The sequence below is a fragment of the Thalassophryne amazonica genome, chromosome 7 (genome assembly GCF_902500255.1).
Source record: "Thalassophryne amazonica chromosome 7, fThaAma1.1, whole genome shotgun sequence".
Taxonomy (NCBI): domain Eukaryota; kingdom Metazoa; phylum Chordata; class Actinopteri; order Batrachoidiformes; family Batrachoididae; genus Thalassophryne; species Thalassophryne amazonica.
Window position 1 is genome coordinate 90,842,301 of NC_047109.1, and position 23,786 is coordinate 90,866,086.

The 23,786-nt window shown below is 42.3% G+C and overlaps 1 protein-coding gene across 3 annotated transcripts in view; it reads left to right on the forward strand.

Moving 5' to 3' along the window:
* fhod3b (formin homology 2 domain containing 3b) overlaps positions 1-23,786 on the forward strand; it is a 281,393-nt gene that overhangs the window by 216,809 nt on the left and 40,798 nt on the right. For 2 of the 3 annotated variants that reach the window (XM_034175029.1, XM_034175030.1), the window contains exon 1: positions 20,060-20,149. The exons of the other annotated variant lie outside the window; for it this stretch is intronic. In XM_034175029.1, the coding sequence (XP_034030920.1) occupies positions 20,069-20,149 (81 nt within the window). In that variant the 5' untranslated portion in view covers positions 20,060-20,068. Of the gene's footprint in view, positions 1-20,059; positions 20,150-23,786 lie in introns of those variants that run through there. 3 annotated transcript variants of the gene reach the window in all.

Below are 23,786 nucleotides of genomic sequence, written 5' to 3' on the forward strand. Positions count from 1 at the left end.
CCACCACCTGGAAAAAGTCCAGGTGGTGGAAACACTCTCTGCTATACAAGAATGGGAAGTGCATCGTTTATGTACATGGCTTCAAAATGACTATCTCCAGTCATGCTAATCTTCATGGTACTTCTTCCTTCTCTTCCCAGTGAATGCCAAAAAAAAAAAATCAATTTTATACAATCCGTAACATTCCAAGAAGCATTCAGCAAAGTTTTGGCTCCTTCCATCAAGGAATAAATAACTAACCAGCCTGATTTCATGTGGTAAGCTCTATGATCTCACCATTTATGTCCCTTTCAGTCAGAGAATCTTATTGAGTAAAATAATTAGTAGAATATTGCACTATGAAAATAATTGACAGCTGCCGCAGCCCAGTGAAAATCGTAGTTTGGTATAGGGTTGGGATGATCACAGTGGTTGACTCGCCCGTACCCAACTAGTCAGTTAATTCTCTTATCTAGTCAACTGGTCGGGCAATTCAGATTTTCCTACAATTTAAGGGTAAATCATAAACAAAAATAATCTGTTTCAGTTAATAGTTTGAAGAATGTTTGTGGAGTTTCTCAGTCATACACGTCATGGTGTCCAAATGGGTGGAGTCAGGTTAACTGCACTTGTTCAGTTCAGTGATAAACCCAGTGACTAGTGTATTATGTTTCTAATGATCAGGAAATCTCCAGGACTGGTTTTCCATTAGTTGTTTACTAGTCACCTAATTATTGTCATTAGTCGTCCCAACCCACGTTTAGCAAAATAAGTGTTGAAGAAGTTAACTTCATTTCAAGGATGACAGTTTTGTTTTTACTGGAGGCCCTTACATATGGCCATGGGAATTCTAAAGACTTTGCGTCTGTCTGTCCGTCTGCAGCATAAGTCCAGTTATTTTACTGCCAGAGTCTTCAAATTCACAGCAAACAATTCTCGGATAGTCACACGACTGAAAAGCCACCGAAAGCCGTGTGAATCTTCCGAATGGTGGAAGAGGTGAGCATGTCACAACATGCCCTGTGAGACTTCAACACTGTGGCGCTTTTGCTCCGCCATCAGCTTTGTGCCATAGCCATCGGCATGAATTTAGCTGCAACTCTTTTCATGGCAAATCTTCTGTCACAGTGGAATGTGCCGAAAAAGTGCTGATGTCCATCTCTTCCGCAATTTCTCGGATAGTCACACGATGATCCCACATCACCACAGCGTTCACTTTGGAATGATCTGGTCATTTCAGCATGTTGATGGCCGCCCGGAGCGCGGCGCGCTCTCCACCATTGTGCGGCCGTCTTTAACCCAGTTGTACGCTCCTTAATCTGTGTGATGCCCATAGCATCGTCACCGAAAGCCGTCTGAATAATCCGAATGGTTTCCACCTGGCTGTCGCCCAGTTTCTGGCAAAATTTGATGCAGTCGTGCTGCTCCAGTTGTTCCGCCATTTCCTTGCAAAGAAAAAAAACGACGAGAGACTACCAGCCATCCTCACACAAAGGCTGCTTACAAGCAAATGACGCAGTCGACAGGCGTGAAAAAATTCACGCATGCGCATGAAGGTCAAGGTTGGCTCATGCAAGCACACGTGATTCAAATCCATCAGGTTTTTGAAAAAATAAAAAGGTCGGATACTTTTCTAACAGACCTTGTAAGGGAGAAAAGCAGGGGGCCTAAGACAGACCCTGTGGAACCCCAAATTTCATGTCACTAAGGTTAGAGGTAGTGTTACTTACAAAACACAGTGAGAACTACTGGTCAAGTATGACGTAAGCCATGCAAGGGCACTCTCAGTAATCCCAAAATGATTTTCCAGCCTATCAAGTAGAATATGATGATCCACTGTATCAAATGCAGTGGATCATCATATTCTACTTGATAACAATAAATGTATGGTAAATGGACTGCATTTATATAGCGCTTTTCCATCTACATCAGATGCTCAAAGCGCTTTACAAATAATGCCTCACATTCACCTTGATGTGAGGGTGAATACAGGGTGCTCACTACACACCAGGAGCAATAGGGGATTAAAGACCTTGCCCAAAGGCCCTTAGTGATTTTCCAGTTAGGCTGGGATTTGAACTGAGGATCTACTGGTCTCTAGCCCAAGCCTTAACCACTAGACCATCACCTCCCCTAAATGTATAATTAATTATATAGTTATTATATTATTATACGAGGTCTATAGAAAAGAAAAACGACCTTTTTATTTTTTTCAAAAAGTATATGGATTTGAATCACATGTGATTGCGTCAGACATGCTTGAACCCTCGTGCGCATGCATGAGTTTTTTCAAGCCTGTCGGTTGCGTCATTCGCCTGTGGGCAGGCTTTGAGTGAGCACTGGTCCACCCCCTCGTTGGAATTCCTTTGTCTGACTTCTTCCTCGAGAGACTGGCGCTTTGCTTGATCAAAAATTTTTTCAGGAACTGTAAGGAACATCCAAGTGGACACCATTCGAGAAATTCAGACGGTTTTGGTGAAAATTTTAACAGCTGATGAGAGATTAAGGAGTGTACCATCGCTTTAAGGACAGCCCACGGCGCGCCGCGCCCCGAGCCACCGTCATCAGCCTGTTTCGAGCTGAAAACTTCCAAATTTAAGCCTCTGTTGACCCAGGACGTCGTGAGAGAACAGAGAAGTTTCAGAAGAGGTCGGGATCAGCAGTTTATCCGGACATTCCACTGTTAAAGGAGATTTTGTAATGAAAGACGTGCGGACAGATTTGCGCGTCGGCACCCAGCCGCTCATGGCGCGGCGCCACAGCAAAACGCCTCCGTGTTGATAACCATTCGTAGATTCAGGCGGTTTTCGATGGCTTTCAGTCGAGTGAGTATCCGAGAAATTGTTTAACAGCTGGGCATGTTCAAACTTGTCCTGTAATGCTTCCAACGGAGGTGTTTAAACTCTTTAAAAAAAAAGGCTCATTCATGACACTTACACCTTTTCTTTAAACCCCTGTTTTTAAAAGACATTCTGCAAAGCCAACATGCGCCAGCACATTTATTGTGCACAGGTGCACACAGGACGATAAGTCTGCAGTGATGATGTGGTAGGTCAGGCACCGACTACCACTATGAAAATATGCATGTAGCTCATTATTTATCCAGCATAAACTGAAAGTGTTTATGTCTGTGGTTAGCGATGCCATTACTTGTTCACACAATCACACCGCTGTGATTTTACATAAGAGTGTGGTCTTTCTGCAGAGCAGATTACTGCAGGGGTCCATTCTGTCCTCAGCAGACCAGCACTGCTGCCACCCATCTGTCAGCAGCGGTGTCGTACAAACTGGAGCAGTCAGATCAGAATGGTGACACTCTAGTCTGCGCTGACTGAGGGGGTTAATCGTGGTTTTATAAACACGCTCCGATGGGGTCTGCTTTGATATCATCTATCGTGTGACCTGCTCGAGCTCGCAGCAGGAGAGCTCTGTGTGGAATGCTGTGGACACCACATGTTGTGAGTAATTAACAGTGATTGATAAAAGATGAACTGCCGGCGGCTGCAGCAGTGGGCCATCAGCATGCACACACGTGCACTCATGCTTGCGCCCACATACTCTGAAAACACCGTGCACGCCAGCAGCTGCACATGGGAATTTTGGCATATCTAGAGCTTGTCCACAGTTTTCACATCCCTCAGAGAAGCAAAGTGGAAATACGCTGCTGAGGCTGGAGAAGAGCATCACCAGTGCAGCAAGAAACTACAGAGGCTGACAAGGGCCACAACACCAGCAAACGCAGAAAAACAGGCTTAATGTCTTTCAATAGAAAATGCCCTAATTAATGCAAACACAGAGAACTCAAACAAGCTTTTTATTATTGTCCATTTATTCTTTTATTATTAGAGTTTACTTTGTATAGTGCTTTGATTCCTGGAAAAGTCCTGTATAAATACTACTCTATCTGCACGTTGGAGGGCCCGAGCAACAGCCCACTCCGTTTTTATAGAAAGTTCGTGAACTGCCCATCCAAAATTAAATTGTTTTTATTCCAAATTTATTAAAGCCCACCCTAAAAAAAATTAATTTTAGGATCGTAAAATGCAAAAAATAAATTTCTTAGCAGTGACGATATCATCAGTGTGTGCTGTTAGTCAAAGTTTATCTTGAAATGAGCTCTTATTTGAAAGACTGTTGTGCAAGAAAACAGAAACTGTTCCACTACACGGCCTAGCTTTGTGAAGGTTAAAATGGGTTTCTGCTGTGATGGTTTTTATGCTGCCGACGTGACAAAGTACTTTACTGCTGACTGGACATCCACTGGCAAGCTCCGAACAAGTACAGGACAAAACAAACGTACACCATTGGGGAAAGTTCTCTGGCTGATGTCCGCTCAAAGTTTTGAAGATGTGCACAACTTTCCCAGCGGACTCGCCAGACATCATCTGACATCACCTGACAAGGAACACATTTAATGCATGAGAAAAGGACACAAACGGTGCTACTACGTGTCATTTATTTTTTTATTGTGATAAAATCAAACATTGTACTAATATGGGCATTCTGACAAACATAATATTGGACATGCTCATGCATGGGCCCACCCCCCTCTTCAGCCAGAATTTTGCGGAGAACACCCTGGGCGAACACGTGCATTCTAATTTTGTATTCATAATGAAAGTGTTTTTTTGTTTTGTTTTGTTTTTTGGGGTTTTTTTTTTTTGTCTTTTTGTCTTTCTTTTCGTTCAGTATATAAGTCGCAGTCGGAGTATAAATCGCAATATTTCCTAAAATTAGTAAAGGAACCTGACTTATACTCTTGAAAATTCACTACTCACAATGCAAACAGTGACTTCTGCCTGGAGTGCTGATGGGCCGTTATAGTACACTGCAGTGCTCCACTCATGATCTCTACTACAACAGCAGAGCCGGTGTCACTGACCTAACGGTCCCCTGTAAAAATTGGTCCATCCTACCTTCACTGCCTAACCATGCGTCTGAGACCAACACTGAGTCTGTCTCTCTACACCCCAAAGCGATGAAAGGGAATAATATGACTACTAACCATCAGATGACAAATTAAAAGCTCTTAAATTATTCTAAAGTCAGTTTTAAGCCGAAACATGGCCATTTTAAGCAGAAATTAGGCCATAATCAGTGAATTGCAAATGACGCTCAACAATTATGTAAGCGCAGCAGCACGTCAGACTCAGACATGGCTGCTGTGGCGCTATGATCGGTCCCTTGTCTTTATGATGAAATAATGCTGAATTTCTTGTGTAATGATCGTTGTACAAAACTTCAGAGATCTGTCGCTGAGATAGATGATGACTGGAGTGCAGTTTGAAGCAGAAACGAGGTGGTAATTGGTGAATCACTGCTGACACTCAAATGACACTGCTGAGGCTCCGAAATGACACATGCATAGTGAAGGCAGGGCAGAACGATTTTTAGGGGGGGGGGCCTTTCAGTCAGTGCCACCAGGTTAGATTAGAGATCTAAGATTAGATGGAACTTTTTTGATCCCTTGGGAAGACTCCCTCGGGGAAATAGAAGTTCCAGCAACATTGTATAGCAGCACACAGGGTAAGAAGCACACAGTGTCAAAGTGAAAGTAAAAAAAAAGGAAAACAGTTGCAAATATAAATACAAATACACAATATAAATACCAGATGTACTGGTTTACTAGCTACTACTGTTCCTCTCATTCCTGTCCTCTGTCTTCCTGGTTACTCCTCCTCCCCCAAGGAGTAGTGAGGAGTTGCACAATCTGATGGCCTGAGGGACAAAAGAGTTTCTCAGTCTGTTGGTCCTGCACTTGGGAAGGAGCAGTGATTATACAATACACAGTGATTGAAGAGGCACCTCCTCTGGGATATATTTATTTCTTGGCTTTAGTTGTAATTTATGGTAATGCCAGCTATATTTCATGGTTTATTGTGTTATTTATACATTTCTCAGGGGCATAAAATGTTTTGTATTGTATAACCTCAATTCCAGTGAAGTTGGGACATTGTGTAAAATGAAAATAAAAACAGAATACAATGATTTGCAATTCCTCTTCAACCTTATTCAGTTGAATACACCACAAAGACAAGATATTTAATGTTCAAACTGATAGACTTTTTTGTTTTTGTGCAAATATTTCCTCATTTTGAAATGGATGCCTGCAAAAAGCTGAGACAGGGGCAACAAAAGACTGGGAAAGTTGATGAATGCTCAACAAACATCTGTTTGGAACATTCCACAGGTGAACAGGTTAATTGGAAACAGGTGAGTTGAAATGGATGCCTGCAACACTTTTCAAAAAGCTGGGACAGTGGTATGTTTACCAGCGTGTTACAACACCTTTCCTTCTAACAACACTCAATAGCATTTGGGAACTGAGGACACTAATTGTGAGTGTCATGATTGGGTATAAAAGGAGCATCCCCAAAAGGCTCAGCTGTTCACAAGCAGCTGGATCACCACTTTGTGAACAACTGCATGAAAAAAATAGTCCCAACAGTGTAAGAACAATGTTTCTCAACGTTTACTTGCAAGGAATTAGGGATTCCATCATCTACAGTCCATAATATAATCAGAAGATTCAGAGAATCTGGAGAACTTTCTACACGTAAGCGGCAAGGCCGAAAACCATCATTGAATGCCCGTGACCTTCGATCCCTCAGGCAGCACTGCATTAAAAACCAAATGGACAGATGCAAAGTGGAAAAGTGTGCTGTGGTCTGATGAGTCCACATTTCAAATTGTTTTTGGAAATCATGGACGTTGTGTCCTCTGGGCAAATGAGGAAAAAGACCATCTAGATTGTTACCAGAGCAAAGTTCAAAAGCCAGCATCTGTGATGGTATGGGGGTGTGTTAGTGCCCATGCCATGGGCAACTTACACATCTGTGATGGCACCATCAATGCTGAAGGTACATCCAGGTTTTGGAGCAACACATGCTGCAATCCAAGCAACGTCTTTTTCAGGGACGGTCTGCTTATTTCAGCAAGACAATGACGATGTACGTATTTCTGTTGTCAACTGAAAGCATTTCTGTTTTTGCTTGTGTTGGCCACTTTAAAGAAACACTTCTACAGTTTCCAAGAGTCAATCAGATGGGATTTTTTTCTGGATGTTGGTCATGAAGAAAACAATGTATTATTCAGTTGTTTTCAACTTGATTTTACAGATGTGTGAACTTTAAAAGCTTAAACATTCTCATTTCGGTTACATCTCATAATCTTTGTGGTGTTTGTGAAAAATATATTTCACGGCTTATTAAAAAAGAAAATTGTGCATTTAACCACAAAACCTCAACAAATGATTACAGATTCGCACACCAGCCTGATTTGTTGCTCCACTGAGATGTTTGAGTCTCGTTATACTCTGAACATTATGTTAATTTCCATATTTCTGACCACCATATCCAGAGGACTCATTTGACTGGAGTCACATCAACCACAGTTATTGACGTTAGGAAGGGGAATGTGGTTTCTTTTTTAATTCCACTCTATGGCACATCACAGGATCTATAAGCAAATGCATTGCATTCAGAAGGTAAATTCAGTTAATTGGCATGATTTCAATCAATCAATCAATCAATTTTTTATATAGCGCCAAATCACAACAAACAGTTGCCCCAAGGCGCTTATATTGTAAGGCAAGGCCATACAATAATTATGTAAAACCCCAATGGTCAAAATGACCCCCTGTGAGCAAGCACTTGGCTACAGTGGGAAGGATTTGAAAAGGAACACACCTGTCTGCATATAAGGTCCCACAGTTGACAGTGCATGTCAGAGCACAAACCAACATGAAGTCAAAGGAATTGTCCTGTAGACTGCTGAAACAGGATTGCCTCAAAGCATAAATCTGGAAAGGGTAAAGAAACATTTCTGCTGCTTTGAAGGTCCTATTGAGCACAATGGCCTCCATCATCCATAAATGAAGACGTTCAGATCCATAGCGACTCCTCCTAGAGCTGGCCGCCCGTCTAAACTGAGCGATGGGGGGAGAAGGGCCTTAGTCAGGGAGGTGACCAAGAACCCAATGGTCACTCTGGCATAGTTCCAGCATTTCCTCTGTGGAGAGAGGAGAACCTTCCAGAAGGACAACCATCTCTGCAGTAATCCACCAATAAGGCCTGTATGGTAGAGTGACCAGATGGAAGCAATTTCTTCATAAAAGGCACATGGCAGCCCACCTGGAGTTTGCCAAAGGCACCTGAAGGACTCTGACCATGAGAAACAAGTTTCTCTGGTCTGATGAGAGAAAGATTGAACTCTTTGATGTGAATGCCAGGCATCACGTTGGAAGGAAACCAGGCACCATCCCTACAGTGATGCATGGTGGTGGCAGCATCATGCTGTTGGATTTTTTCAGCGGCAGGAGCTGGAAAGACTAGTCAGGATTGAGGGAAAGATGAATGCAGAAATGTACAGAGACATCCTGGATGAAAACTGCTCCAGAGTGCTCTTGACCTCAGACTGGGGCGACAGTTCATCTTTCAACAGGACAATGACCTCTAAACACACAACCAAGATATCAAAGCAGTGGCTTCAGGACAACTCTGTGAATGTCCTTGAGTGGCCCAGCCAGAACCCAGACCTGAATATGATTGAACATCTCTGGAGAGATCTGAAAATGGCTGTGCACTGTCGCTCCCCATCCAACCGGATTGGACTTGAGAGGTGCTGCAAAGAGGAATGGGCTAAACTGCCTAAAGATAAGTGCACCAAGTGTGTGGCATCATATTCAGAAGATTTGAGGCTGTAATTGCTGCCAAAGGTGCATCAACAAAGTATTAAGCAAAGGCTGTGAATACTTATGTACGTGCGATTTCTGGTTTTTTTTGTGTTGGTTTTTTTGTTTGTTTGTTCGTTTTTTGATAAATTTGCAAACGTTCAAAAACTTTTTTTTCATGTTAACATTGTGGGTGGTGTGAGTAGAATTTTTTGGGAAACAAATGAATTATTCCATTTTGGAATAAGGCTGTAACAACAAATGTGGAAAAAGTGAAGTGCCATGAATACTTTCCAAATGTACTGTAGTAATAGGTACCAATCATAACCAACAGTCTGTCAATATTTGCAAAACAAATATTGGCTTCCTGTACATATCAACTGACTTCAGTGTACAGACAGATACCTTAATACCTACAACATCTTAAATCTAGTAATCATTTACCTCATGTTACTAATTTTTTTTCTTTAAATAAAACTTGAAAATAATGTGAATCAGTGTCCCTGTTTCTGCTTACTATGTGGCTTTAAGTGATTAATGTATGGTTGCCACACACTAAAAATGTCTGTTTGATCTTGTTAATTTTCTTTTATTTTCCTATCAGAAATATTCCAAAAGATCACAATAAACATGTCAATGTCAATTCACGAGTTTACATCATAACTACCGGGGTTACCTGGTTATGAGGCCAGTTGGTTTGGGGCTAGATTATTGCAAATCAATTCAGTTGTAGAGACTGACTCAACACTGATACAACAAACTAATAAGTCCAACACTACAAGATTTGATAAAATCAACTCTGAGATCTTACCAATCCAGTTTTGCTTTGCAGATTGATGATAACGCTGAAGAACTCAGTACAGACACTTCAGTTGTCATTATGGGGTGTTGAGAGTTGAAATTTGAGGGGGAAAAATTAATGTAGTCCATTTTGGAAAAAGGCTGTGACAACAAAATATGGAAAAAAGTAAAGCACTGTGAATACTTTCCGGACACACTGTATGTCAGATCACATCATTTTCAATTATAAGCAGCCCCGCCCATAAAACTCCACAAAAAAGAGCAGATAGGTCAGTGAGATCAGGGCTACCAATATGTAGATTTGGGTTTGATTCTCAGTCGTGCTACCTATCTGTGTCCTTGGACAAGATATTTGATCTGCATTGTCTTAGTCCCCCCATCTGTAAATGGGTACCGTCCTGGGCTGGAGAAGGAACCTGTGTTGGACTGGCATCTCATCCACGATGAGCTGTAGACTCTCTTCCACTTCATTCTACAGAATCTGGGGATCAGCACCAGCACCGAGGCCCCCCAGCGGGTTGCCTCGGCTGGCGCCTAGCAGCTGGCTTAGTTAGAACTGGTGCGGACCAGGGAAATCCAACTGTTTAATTAAAACAAAGCATCACCCTGGTCCTACCTACTTTCTTTAAGAGGCCACTCCTCTGCCACATTTTTAGGTACAGCGTCGACTGACATATCAATCACAAAACCTCTGCCCTTCTCTGTTAGAGGATACAGTCACTTATTTGCAAATAAACATCAAAACAGTTTAAAAAATCTTGTTTAGGATACGAGGTCTGTCCGTAAAGTATAGGTCCTTTTATTTTTTTTCAAAAACTATATGGATTTCATTCATATGTTTTTACGTCAGACATGCTTGAACCCTCGTGCGCATGCGTGAGTTTTTCCACGCCTGTCGGTGACGTCATTCGCCTGTGAGCACTCCTTGTGGGAGGAGTTGTCCAGCCCCTCGTCGGAATTCCTTTGTCTGAGAAGTTGCTGAGAGACTGGCGCTTTGTTTGATCAAAATTTTTTCTAAACCTGTGAGACACATCGAAGTGGACATGGTTCGAAAAATTAAGCTGGTCTTCAGTGAAAATTTTAACAGCTGATGAGAGATTTTGAGGTGATTCTGTCGCTTTAAGGACTTTTCACGGTGCGAGACGTCGCGCAGCGCTCTCAGGCGGCGTCATCAGCCTGTTTCAAGCTTAAAACCTCCACATTTCAGGCTCTATTGATCCAGGACGTCGTGAGAGAACAGAGAAGTTTCAGAAGAAGTCGGTTTCAGCATTTTATCCGGATATTCCACTGTTAAAGGAGATTTTTTTAATGAAAGACGTGCGGTTGGATTGCAGCGTCGGCTCGCAGCCGCCGCGACGCTCCGCCACAGGAAAAACAGCTCTGTTGGAAGCCTTGAGGACACGTTGGAACATCTCCAGCTGATAAACAATTTCTCATATACTCACTCCACTGAAAGCCATCAAAAGCCGCCTGGATTTTACAAATGGTTATCAACACGGAGGTGTTTTTCCTGTGCCGCCGCGCCGCGTCGGCTGCGTCCCGACGCGCGGACCCGTCCGCACGTCTTTCATTAAAAAAATCTCCTTTAACAGTGGAATATCCGGATAAAATGCTGAAACCGACTTCTTCTGAAACTTCTCTGTTCTCTCACGACGTCCTGGATCAATAGAGCCTGAAATGTGGAGGTTTTAAGCTTGAAACAGGCTGATGACGCTGCCTGAGAGCGCAGCGCGACGTCTCGCACCGTGAAAAGTCCTTAAAGCGACAGAATCACCTCAAAATCTCTCATCAGCTGTTAAAATTTTCACTGAAAACCAGCTTAATTTTTCGAACCATGTCCACTTCGATGTGTCTCACAGTTTAGAAAAAATTTTGATCAAACAAAGCGCCAGTCTCTCAGCAACTTCTCAGACAAAGGAATTCCGACGAGGGGCTGGACGACTCCTCCCACAAGGAGTGCTCACAGGCGAATGACGTCACCGACAGGCGTGGAAAAACTCACGCATGCGCACGAGGGTGCAAGCATGTCTGACGTAAAAACATATGAATGAAATCCATATAGTTTTTGAAAAAAATAAAAAGGACCTATACTTTACGGACAGCCCTCGTATATCTGTTCTTGGAATGAGGCCACGCTACAGGGTCATTAGTTAGTTGGTTCGTCCTGTGTGCTAACAAGAGCCTCTTCCATTGAGGGGCAGAAACAGTCAAAAGCACTTTTCTCAATAAAAAGTCATGCAGGCTTTCCAAAAGTTAAATCTGAGTTTAAACTTTGACTTTTAATGTGTCACATAAGTGGTTTCAAGCTGAGTTTTTTCCTGTTTGCGTGCTCTGCTTTGTGGAAGCATTGCTCTCTGAGTGTGGATGACGACTGAGATGTTGTTAAACACAGTTAAATAAAAAAAAAAAAAAATTTTTAACAACTTGCTTGTCTGCTCCAGCGCTTTCCACCAGTGTTTGTCTCGCTCCCCACACTTTTACCAGTGGCTCCGTTGAAATCCCTCTGCTCTCATAGTTCTTATTAGTGGATCCTGTTACACAGGGAAGTCATGTCAGGGTCCAGGGGGACCGTCTGCTCACATGGTCTTCCTCTAGGTTCCACCGCTGACTTCAAGCAGGGTGGAGAGATGCTGTTGTCCTGCTTGTTATCTTCAGCTCGTCCACAATTTCTCAGATAGTCACACGACTGAAAAGCCACCGAAAGCCGTCTGAATCTTCCGAAAGGTGCAAGAGCTGCAAGACGGTGGCACTTTTGCTGCACCATCAGCTTCGTGCCGATGAATTTCGCTGCAACTCTTTTCATGGCCAAATCTTCTGTCACAGTGGAATGTGCCGAAAAAGTGCTGATGTCCACCTCTTCCGCAATTTCTTGGATACTCACACGACGGTCCCACATTACCACAGCGTTCACTTTGGAAATGATCCGGTCATGTGCGTGTTGATGGCCGCCCGGAGCACGGCTCGCTCTCCACCGTAGTGCGGCCGTCATTAAACTGGTTGTACCGCTCCTTAATCTGTGTGATGCCCATAGCATCGTCTGAATAATCCGAATGGTTTCCACCTGGCTGTCGCCCAGTTTCTGGCAAAATTTGATGCAGTCGCGCTGCTCCAGTCGTTCCGCCATTTCCTTGCAAAGAAAAAACGACGAGAGACTACACCCATCCTCACACAAAGGCTGCTTACAAGCAAATGACGCGACCGGCATGAAAAAACTCACGCATGCGCACTAAGGTTCAAGGTTGGCTCATGCAAGCACACGTGATTCAAATCCATCAGGTTTTGAAAAAAATAAAAAGGTCCGATACTTTTCTAACAGACCTTGTATATGTTTATTTTATTTCTGTTTAGCACTTTGGTTATTAATTGTATCTATTCTGACTGTTATTTAACAACAGTCCTGTTGTGAATCGCTAGCGGTTAGCATTCACTAGTGGTTAACTTTCGCTAGCTAGGTCGACCCCTCCCCTCTCCATTGTTACTTTTTATAGCTGTTTCTTTACCTGTTTAATACTTCTGTTCGTTTTTCAGTCGAACTGCTGTGAATTTTAAGTAATTATTTTACTCCTGTGTAAAATCTTAGGAGCGGCTAGCATTTTCTCTAGCGGTTAGCTTGCGTTAGCTATTTCAGACCCTTATCATTTTTTCATTTCATTTTTTTACACTCCTGTTAATTAACTTTAGTGTATTTTATAGCTGCTGCTTTTTTACCTGTTTAATACGTCTTAGTTTTTCAGTGTAACTGCTGTGAATTTTAATTCATTTATTTGTCTGTGTGAGCCTTAGGAGTGGTTAGCTTATCCATTATTGGTTAGCTCGTGGTTGCTTGGCTACATTCTTGAATTTCTTAGTGCACAAAGTACACTACTAATTCTACTTTACACCCTCCGTAAATCCTGTGTGATGTTGGAAGATAGGGTGGTTCTCTTAGAGAGCGTGTCCGTAAGTTAGAGCAGCTTCCATGCTCAGTGGAGTTAGATGTTACGGGCACTGCAGATGTGGTTAGTGTTGGGCCGGCTAGCGGCCCCTTAGCATCAGCTTAGAAATGCCGGCTGTGGAGGACGGCTTTCGGACTGTGGCTAGGCGGAGGAAGCCCCGTAGGGCTTGGTGCCTGGTTGTGGCACCCCGATCATTCGCCAGTGCGAACTATGAATCGGTTCTCCCCCTTGGATTTACCAGATGTGAATTCTCTGAGCCCACAAGTGACTTCCACTCCTGTCTCCACACCGGACTTTAGTGATAGGGGATTCTATCACCCGCAAAGTCAGGTTACAGATGCCGGCTGACGTTAAATGTATTCCTGGGGCCAGAGCTCCCAACATTGCAACTCATCTTAGGGTGCTGACGCTGCAGAAGGGAAGACAGACGAAGGAACATGACATGAGATATAGTCACATAGTTATTCACATTGGCACCAATGATATCAGGATGAAGCACTCAGAGGTCACAAAAATGGACATAGAGAGGACTTGTGACCTTGCCAGACAGATGAGTCAGCATCGATTAATAGTCTCTGGTCCCCTCCCCTCCTGGGGTACTGATGAGGCGTTTAGCAGGCTGACATCGTTAAATAGGTGGCTGGCGCAGTTTTGTAGACAGCAAGGCTTTAGCTTTATTGATAACTGGCCTTCGTTCTGTGGCCACCGTGGCTTGCTGATGCCGGACGGCCTCCACCCTACTGGGGAAGGCTCCGCCATCTTGTCTGTGGACATAGATAGAGCTCTACAGGGAGGGTAACATTAGGAATCTACAGCAGGCCACGGAGCAGGTGATTAGAGACCCTGCAAGGCTTATGACAAATGTGGGTGTGGAATCCATTAGCTTAGCGGGGAATTTAGTGCAGAAAATCCACTATGACGATAGTGCAGTTTATTTGCCAGGGAGGGAATTTCAACAAGTTGAGACTGTGGCCTGCTTTCGTAGTCGTGTCCATAAAAATCATAGAGGGATATGCTTTCCAAACTTAATACCCATTACTATATGGATGATGTTGAAATTGAGGATGGCCCAGTGGTTGTTCCAGCAATAGCAAAGATTTCGTGTCTGCTACCTACAACGTGCGTGGAATGTTTCAAACCTAAACCTACTTCTAGGCATCTTATATATGCTACTCTGGAACCACCCCTAAACCCAAACAGTTCAACTGTCAACCCCACTGAGGTCCTTAGACTGGGTCTCATTAACATAAGATCACAACGCACATTATTGGAAATACCCTGGATCTGGTTCTCGCATGTGGTATTGCTGTCACAAATATTGACATCATGCCTCTTACATCAGTGGTGTCTGATCACTCACTTATTAAGTTTACAGTTTCGCTGCCGTGTTTAGTGGAACAACAAACTTATATATCATTACGGCGATGCATCAACTCCTCAACTAAGACTGAACTCGAAGCTAGACTGCCTGATGGCTTAGCTTCACATTTGACAAATACCCAGTCAGTAGACAGACTTGTGGATAGTTTAAACTCAGTGCTCAAAACTACACTCGACATGATTGCACCACCTGTGTTAAAACCACGCTCCCTCAAATCACAGTCACCCTGGTTCAGTGATTATCTGCGTGACCTCAAGCATAAAGCAAGAGGTCTAGAACGGAAATGGCGTCGTTCAAAATTAGAAGTATTTCACCTTGCGTGGCGCGATGCTATCTTAGACTATAAGCATGCATTATTGGCTACAAAGCGGACTTACTACTCTGATTTGATCAACAAAAACAAGCATAACTCAAAGTTCTTGTTCGACACTGTGGCAACACTTATGCATGGACAACCACCTGTAGTTCGCTCTCCTTTTACAGCACAAGATTTCCTGGATTACTTTGGGAAGAAAATAGAAGACATCAGGTTAAACATATCCCAGCATGCCTTAACCCAGCCACTACACCCTGTTATTGAGGTGGGCACCAGTACTGAGGTATTACCTAGATTTACAGAATTTGATACTATCTCACTAGGCATGCTGACAAAACTCGTAATGTCAACAAAAAGCACAACCTGTTTATTTGATCCTATACCAACAAAACTGTTTAAGGACCTGTGGCCCACTCTTGGGCTGACTGTGCTGGAAATTATTAATCTTTCTTTAACTTCTAGATCTGTTCCTAAATGTTTCAAATCTGCAGTGATTAAACCATTACTTAAGAAACCTAATCTTGACCCTAGTGTATTGACAAACTATTGGCCAATATCAAATTTATCATTTTTCTCTAAAATTCTGGAAAAAGTGGTGTCACGGCAGCTCATAGACTATCTTACTGAGAATAATCTCTTTGAGCCACTGCAGTCTGCTTTTAGAAACTATCATTCCACAGAGACAGCTCTCACTAAAGTGGTGAATGATCTTCTGCTTACAATGGATTCAGACACCACTACGGTTCTGTTGCTGTTAGATCTCAGTGCTGCATTTGATACAGTGGATCATCATATACTGCTTGATAGGCTGGAAAATCATTTTGGGATTACTGGGAGTGCCCTTGCATGGCTGACGTCATACTTGACCAGTCGTTCTCACTGTGTTTTGTACAGTAACACTACCTCTATCCTTAGTGACATGAAATTTTGGGTTCCACAGGGGTCTGTCTTAGACCCCCTGCTTTTCTCCCTTTATATAGCACCCCTTGGGCACATATTGCGGCGTTTTGGGATTACCTTACACTGCTATGCAGATGATACTCAGTTATACATGCCGATAACTGCTGGTAATCTCGTTCACATAAAATCCTTAGAAGATTGCCTTGCAGCAGCGAGAAGTTGGATGTCTAGAAACGTCCTACTTTTAAACTCTGATAAGACTGAAATGATGGTTCTTGGTCCAGTGAGACATCAGCATCAATTTGACCAGTTAACGCTCAGCCTCGGCTCATGTGTTGTCATACATCACACTGACAAAGTGAGGGACCTTGGAGTAATTTTTGATCCTTCGTTGTCCTTTGGCCTCCACATTAGAAATATTACTAGGACTGCTTTCTTCCACCTGCGAAATATAGCGAAGATTCGTCCCATCCTGTCTGTGACTGATGCTGAGACCCTGATCCATGCATTTATCTCTTCTAGATTGGACTACTGCAATGTTCTATTTTCTGGTCTACCGCAATCTAGCATTAGGGGTTTCCAATTGGTTCAAAATGCTGCAGCCAGACTTTTGACACAAAGCAGAAAGTTCGACCACATTACACTCATTTTGGCATCCCTTCACTGGCTTCCTGTCCCAGTCAGATCAGATTTTAAGGTTCTGCTACTAACCTATAAAATTATTCATGGACTGGCACCTCCCTACCTAGCTGACCTAATTAAACCTTACATACCGGCCCGGGTTTTACGTTCTCGGGGTGCAGGACTACTTTGTGTCCCTAAGGTGAATAAGAAGTCTGTGGGTCACAGAGCTTTCTCTTATCGTGCCCCTGTTCTGTGGAATGATCTCCCTGCGTCAATAAAACAGTCCGATTCTGTGGAGATTTTCAAGTCCAGACTTAAGACGCACTTATTTTCCCTTTCATATGGCTAGCATACTGGTACAGTTTTGTTTTACACTTTTTACTCTTTTAATTCTTGTTATTAGTAATTGGAGCGGGCCGCGGCCTCAACTTTACCTAAATTCTGGGTCTTTTAGTGAAGTTTTGGGCTAGTGGCCAGTGATCACCTTAGTACTTCTCTGTTTTTCTTGTTGTTTAATGCTGGCAAATTATCCAGTATTTTTTTGGCTTTCTGATGCCCGATTGTTTTTTTTCTCTCTAAGGTGCAGCTCCATCCAGAGATGGGAGTTGTGTTCCTGTTGGCGACCCTCCTGTCCTGTGCGCCAATAGCATTTCTTGTATATTTGTCCGTTCTGTAATTTATGTTTGTAGCATGGCCCAAGCAGAGGGTCACCCCTTTGAGTCTGGTCTGCTTGAGGTTTCTTCCTCAGAGGGAGTTTTTCCTTACCACTGTTGCTCTGGGGGTTGGTAAGGTTAGACCTTACCTGTGTGAAGCGCTTTGAGGCAACTCTGTTGTGATTTGGCACTATATAAATAAATTAAAATAAAAAATAAATAAAAATGATAATCCGCTAACTGCTAATTATCAAAGCTAAATTCATTGTTAGTGGATTTGCTTTTCAGCTAGCTTCAGAAACCATCAGTGGACCAATTAGCTTCTGATAAAGCTAGTTCTGATACCTTTTAGTCCGCCAACGCTTTTTTACACAGGTAATGGTGAAAAATGTTTATAAACCCTGTTGGCTCCTGTCTGCTATGTATTTTGCAGCAGTGAGGCAGCTAAGAGGAGCAGAGCTCAACTCTCCCTCAACAGAAGGGGCCTGGTTGCCAGGTTGCCACAAAAAAAAGAAGTCATTACCCTTTACAGCATACAGTGGTCCAGCTGTGAGGCTGAGATTCTTAAAAGGAAAGTGGGTTCGTCTTGTGGTTTTGATTTATAAGCCAAATGAATCCGGATAGTTTAATGACATTAATGTCAACTCTGTCATTTATACAACGTGAAAATATAACACATATCTTTTCATTTTAAAATAATGCACTAATTCTGAAGTTTTGTTAACACACACACAGATGCCAAACTGCATTATGGGTAAACTGAGCCTGCGATCACCGATTGGTTGATTCATTTAACCAACACAAACTTAACATGTGTTGTTTTTTACAAATAAATGCGTATATGTTAAATATTTTTTCATTTGTTAAAAAAGGCATTTGCAAAACTGAAAACTGTTTAAGTTGTGATTCAGCCAGGCAGCAACAACCATGTGATATAACCAGGCATCATTCATACTGCCATCCAGTAGATGGCAGTGTTCTATGCATTTTGACCCATCTACCGGCTGGTATATTACATACTGGCATATTATGTTACTATGCTTTTTACTTTTTTACTCTTTACTACGCTTTGTAATCTTTTAATTCATTTTATTTTGTTTTCTGAGTTGTTTTGTGTGAAGCACCTTGAGGCGACTCTGTGATATGGCGCTATATAAAGTGAATAAATTGAATTGAAATTGAGGCTCAGTTTACCCATAATGCAGTTTAGCATCTGTATGTGTTAATATGTTCAAAACATCAGAATTCATGATTTTTTTTTATTAAAAGATATGTATTATATTTTCACTTTGTACAAACGACAGACTTCACATTAATTTAATTAAACTATCCAGATTAATTTGGTTTATGAATCAAAACCACAAGTCAAACCTGCTTTCCTTTTCAAGACGTCTGCCTCACGGCTGGACCTCTGTATGCTGTCAAGGTAAATGACGCTTCCCTACAGCAGCGAGCAAGGCACACAAAGACAGAAGCGCTGACTCATTGGCTGTGATTGGTTTTGTGATTGCCCTTGTTTCTATCAAAGGAATTGCTGGTGTTTAAACTCTGTGTACCAGGGACAATACTGAAAGTTATCCATTAGCGGTTAGCTGTAGCTTCCGATAAATTGTTTTGGTAACTTTTCAGTTAGCTGATTAGCGGCTGTCAGAGCTACGTTTTTGGTTAGCTGTGCCCACCACTGGATTTTAGGGTTGAAAAATGTCTTTGACCGTTAAGCTTTACTCACTATGCCAGTAAAAAAAATAAGTCAGCGGACTGAAAGTTAGCAGAACTAAATGTAGCAGAAGCTAATTGGTCCGCTGATGGTTTTCAAAGTTAGTTGAAAAGCTAGGTTTTGCTAGCTAATCTGCGAACAAAAAAAGTTAGCTTTGCTAATTAGCTCTTGGCAATTAGTGGAGCTGTGCCCACCACTGATTATAAGCCACTAAACACAATGAGATCAGTGCTCATTAGAGTGCACACTTTGGTCCTGTGAACCTGTTGATACTTTAAACTGTCGCATAGACATGTTTGTCTACTTTGCTGCAGCGTGACCTTTGAGGACGTTGAAAACAAACAAGAAGGGCACTCAGAGTTCAGACCTCTGGAAAGGTCAATAGTCCTGTTTTCTGTGATGTGCGTTTCCAGCCACATTTGTTCCCATACAGGGACTGATTTGAAATGAACCCATTATGAAAATGTTTTTTGTGCTGCATTAAATCAGATTAGATTAAATAGAACTCTATTAGTCCCTTGGGAAGACTCCCTCAGGAAATTTGAAGTTCCAGCAGCATTGTATAGCAGCACACAGGGTAAGAAGCACACAGAACATCAAAGTGAAAGTGGAAAAAAAAAACTTGCAGAATACATAAATACAAGACATACTGATTGCTATTGGCTAGCTGGCTACTACTGTTCCTCTAATTCCCGTCCTCTGTTTTCCTGTTACTCCTCCTCTCCCTGAGTGAGGAGTTGTACAGTCAAGAGTCACAAATCAAACCATATTTCATAATGTTAAAGAAAGGTGGGGGGGGGGATTCTAGATCTACCCTTTGATCCAGGTCTGGTCCAAATTTCTGTTTTTTTTTTGGGGGGGGGGGACCAGAGCTGTGTGTGGAGGCCCAGTAAAAAGCAAACCGGATGAGATTATGAGGTTAAGTTTCACCTGCGGCAGTCACTCGCCTGTCGTTTATGATATTATACATCACAGAACACACACACGACTAGAGTATTTACTCTTTCAGTGAGACTTTCAGAATTCATCCACAGATCTATAACTTAGCTCCTTTTTCCTCACCATGTGTCTCTGCAGCTTTCGGCCAGATAATGCTGTACGTGGACGGGATGAATGGTCTCATATCTCACAGTGAAACTGTTCAGTGGCTCTACACGCTGGTCGGATCCAAGGTATAAAACAACACGAGCGCATTTTTCACTGAATCCCTGCCACAGCTGTGAAGTGCAAGAATAATCTCTGCAAACTCATATTGACACAAATTTGAAATGACTGTGGAGCAGACTGCTCTGACTGCTTTGTCATCATGCAGGAAATGTTCCTTTCGGTTTGAGTGTGGTCAAGTCTGCCCTCTAGTGGCCACATTGACTCATTTCTACCGTGAATGGCTTTGCTGTTATTGCTGAATATATTTGACTTGTAACTGTATTTGCAAAATGAAAAGTATCCACTATGTTTTGAAACCATGTCTTTGAAACATTTAAATGCAGATTTGTTCGGTCTAACAATGGTACAGAAGAGTGGTTCTTGTCCAATCACAGTGTCATCTGCTTTTAAAAAGTCCACATTTTAGGCTGGCGGTGTGGTGAATTATTTCGGTTTGACACCTTGAAATAAAGCTGAAAGTCTGCACAAAGGTGGCAGCACTAGTTTAAAACAATTTTAAAACAGTTGAACCTCATTAAGACAAAGGTCTTAATGAGGTTCAACTGTTTTCATGATTTTATCATAGACATAAGTTGTATTATTTTATTGTTTTTAATTCTGTGCCTTCCCTTTTTTTGTTAAATCGATAATTACAAGTCATTTCAAAGGAAAAAAAATACCACACCAAGTACAACTTACTCACACGTTAAATATAGTTGTAAAGCTGCTGAATGACAGCATTTCATAATTACTAATGTACTGTTGCACTGTGCTGTTTGTTGTGTATGTCATTCAATGCGCATATTAAACAAATATGTAGGACTGCTTTTTTGCATTTGTGCAATATCTCTAAAATTAGAGGGGTCTTGTCTCAGAGTGATGCTGAAAAACTAATTCATGCATTTATTTCCTCTAGCCTGGACTACTGTAATTCATTATTATCAGGTTGTCCTAAACGTTCCCTAAAAAGCCTTCAGTTAATTCAAAATGCTGCAGCTAGAGTACTAACGGGGACTAGAAGGAGAAAGCATATTTCACCCATATTGGCCTCTCTTCCTTGGCTTCCTGTTAATTCTAGAATAGAATTTAAAATTCTTCTTACTTATAAGGTTTTGAATAATCAGGTCCCATCTTATCTTAGGGACCTCATAGTACCATATCACCCCAGTAGAGCGCTTCGCTCTCAGACTGCAGGCTTACTCGTAGTTCCTAGGGTTTTTAAGAGTAGAATGGGAGGCAGAGCCTTCAGCTTTCAGGCTCCTCTCCTCTGGAACCAGCTCCCAATTCGGATCAGGGAGACAGACACCCTCTCTACTTTTAAGATTAGGCTTAAAACTTTCCTTTTTGCTAAAGCTTATAGTTAGGGCTGGATCAGGTGACCCTGAACCATCCCTTAGTTATGCTGCTATAGACTTAGACTGCTGGGGGGTTCCCATGATGCACTGTGTGTTTCTTTGTCTTTTTGCTCTGTATGCACCACTCTGCATTTAATCATTAGTGATTGATCTCTGCTCCCCTCCACAGCATGTCTTTTTCCTGGTTCTCTCCCTCAGCCCCAACCAGTCCCAGCAGAAGACTGCCCCTCCCTGAGCCTGGTTCTGCTGGAGGTTTCTTCCTGTTAAAAGGGAGTTTTTCCTTCCCACTGTAGCCAAGTGCTTGCTCACAGGGAGTCGTTTTGACCGTTGGGGTTTTTTCCGTAATTATTGTATGGCTTTGCCTTACAATATAAGGTGCCTTGGGGCAACTGTTTGTTGTGATTTGGCGCTATATAAATAAAATTGATTTTATTTTGATTTGTATGTGTACGGAGCATTATTGATGAATTCTTATAACTGTGCAACTTATTTATATACAACTCTGATTCTGTGGTCCCCTCTCAAAAGGGAAAGGGGGTGTGGCAACCAGCAGCTTTGCCGATGGTGAGTGAAAAGTTGCTTACTGTTGACTAGGGATGGGTATTGAGAAATGGTTCTTTTCGGGTATCATTAAGAAATTATTTGATCCACCGATATCAATAGCCTTTTTGCTTAACGATTCCCTTATCGGTCCTTCAGAGTGGCCGTTGTTTTTGAGGGTGTTTGTTGGAAAAATGATCATTTCTCTCCTTTGATTACAGACCCTGTAGCGGCTCTGTAATCAACCGTTTCTGCAGCGTGGCTCTGCTTTGATCCTTGAACCAACGAAGCAGTGCTTCAATCCACTGCGTTTGTTCATTGCTTCTCTCCTCTTAAGAAGCATCAGCTCCACTTCTTAACCCCTCTCAAAGCCATTCAAATATGTCAATCGTGAGTCACTTTTGTGCGGATTAAAGTGACTAACTGGGACTCCTGTCTTGTGGCGAAAGAATCATCCTCTGTTGCTCCAAACACTGCGCTGCTCTCTATTGAATCTAGAGTGTGACTCACACTTTGAATCAAATTACACGTTTTCAAACGTTGTAATACAACCAATAAACTGCAATCGATCAGAATGTTTTTTTCCTCCCAAAATGAGACGTCCTGCAGTGACGTGCAGCAGCCCAAGACTGTATGGCTGCAGACCTGCAGGTGTCTGAGTTCAGCTCAGACGTATGGAGAGACTTTCATGCCATTAATGTCTGAAAGGAAATGCTTTTGACAAAAACTACAGATGATGTTTCTATTTATGTCCAGAGATCAAGGATCCAGTGACCAATTTCATATTTATTTACTTTAAGACTCAATAAAATGTTGTTGACATAGAAAACCTGTAAAGCCTACTTGTAGTACACAGAAAATTCACGAGAGGTATCGATAAGGGAATCACTAAGGAATCGGATTGATAAGCGGAATCGATAATGGCATTGATAGCGATAAAATCTTCTCAATACCTATCCCTACTGTTTACCAGCCTGACTGGCTGACTCTGCAGGAGCTGAGTTGTCATTAGAGCAACGCTCATGTTCATCGTCGTCCTGGAAAATTTTCAGCATGCTTAAAATCTTCGACGTTCATGCTAAAACACTGTAAAGAGTTGAGCTCCGCTACCACTGTGTCATCTTTGCTGCTACACTGTTACTGCTCCGTTGTCCCCAGTCAGCATCTGCTGGCCAACATCGGAGGCTTGGATGCATCACCTTCTCTGGATCTTTTGGGCATGAAGAAATGTGAAGGAATATATCTTTCTCGAAGAGGCACCAGTACCAAGTGATGCAAATGGTGTCTCAAACACTGAGTTTACAATCAGACTCCACCAAGCTAACTACAGCTCTGTGGAGTGGGTGACCAATACACCCGCACTCCAATGGTGAAAGTTGAACTACATCCAACAGTAAATCAGTGGATTGTCGCTAAACGGCGCCCTCTGTTGAGCTACACTGACCTGTGTTGAAGATAGGAAATTTGGATTCCTGAAGCGAGCCTCTTCCAGCGCTTTTTCCCATGATTTTTCAGAATCTACTGCCAGCTTTAGCCACTTCATGTCACAGTGTGAACGGGCCCTAAAGCAACAGGCACAGAGATACTTTGTTTTCTTGGAGACCTGGAAATTTGTGTTTTTAGAATGCATCCCTCAGTGTTTGCAGGACATTTTTTTAGCTGTAAACATTAGTATTTGATTTTAAGACTCCAGTTGAACTATAATTGTTTTTACTAAGGGAGGGGATATGTTCTCTTCTAATCGACTTTTAATTGCATCTTCTAAGAC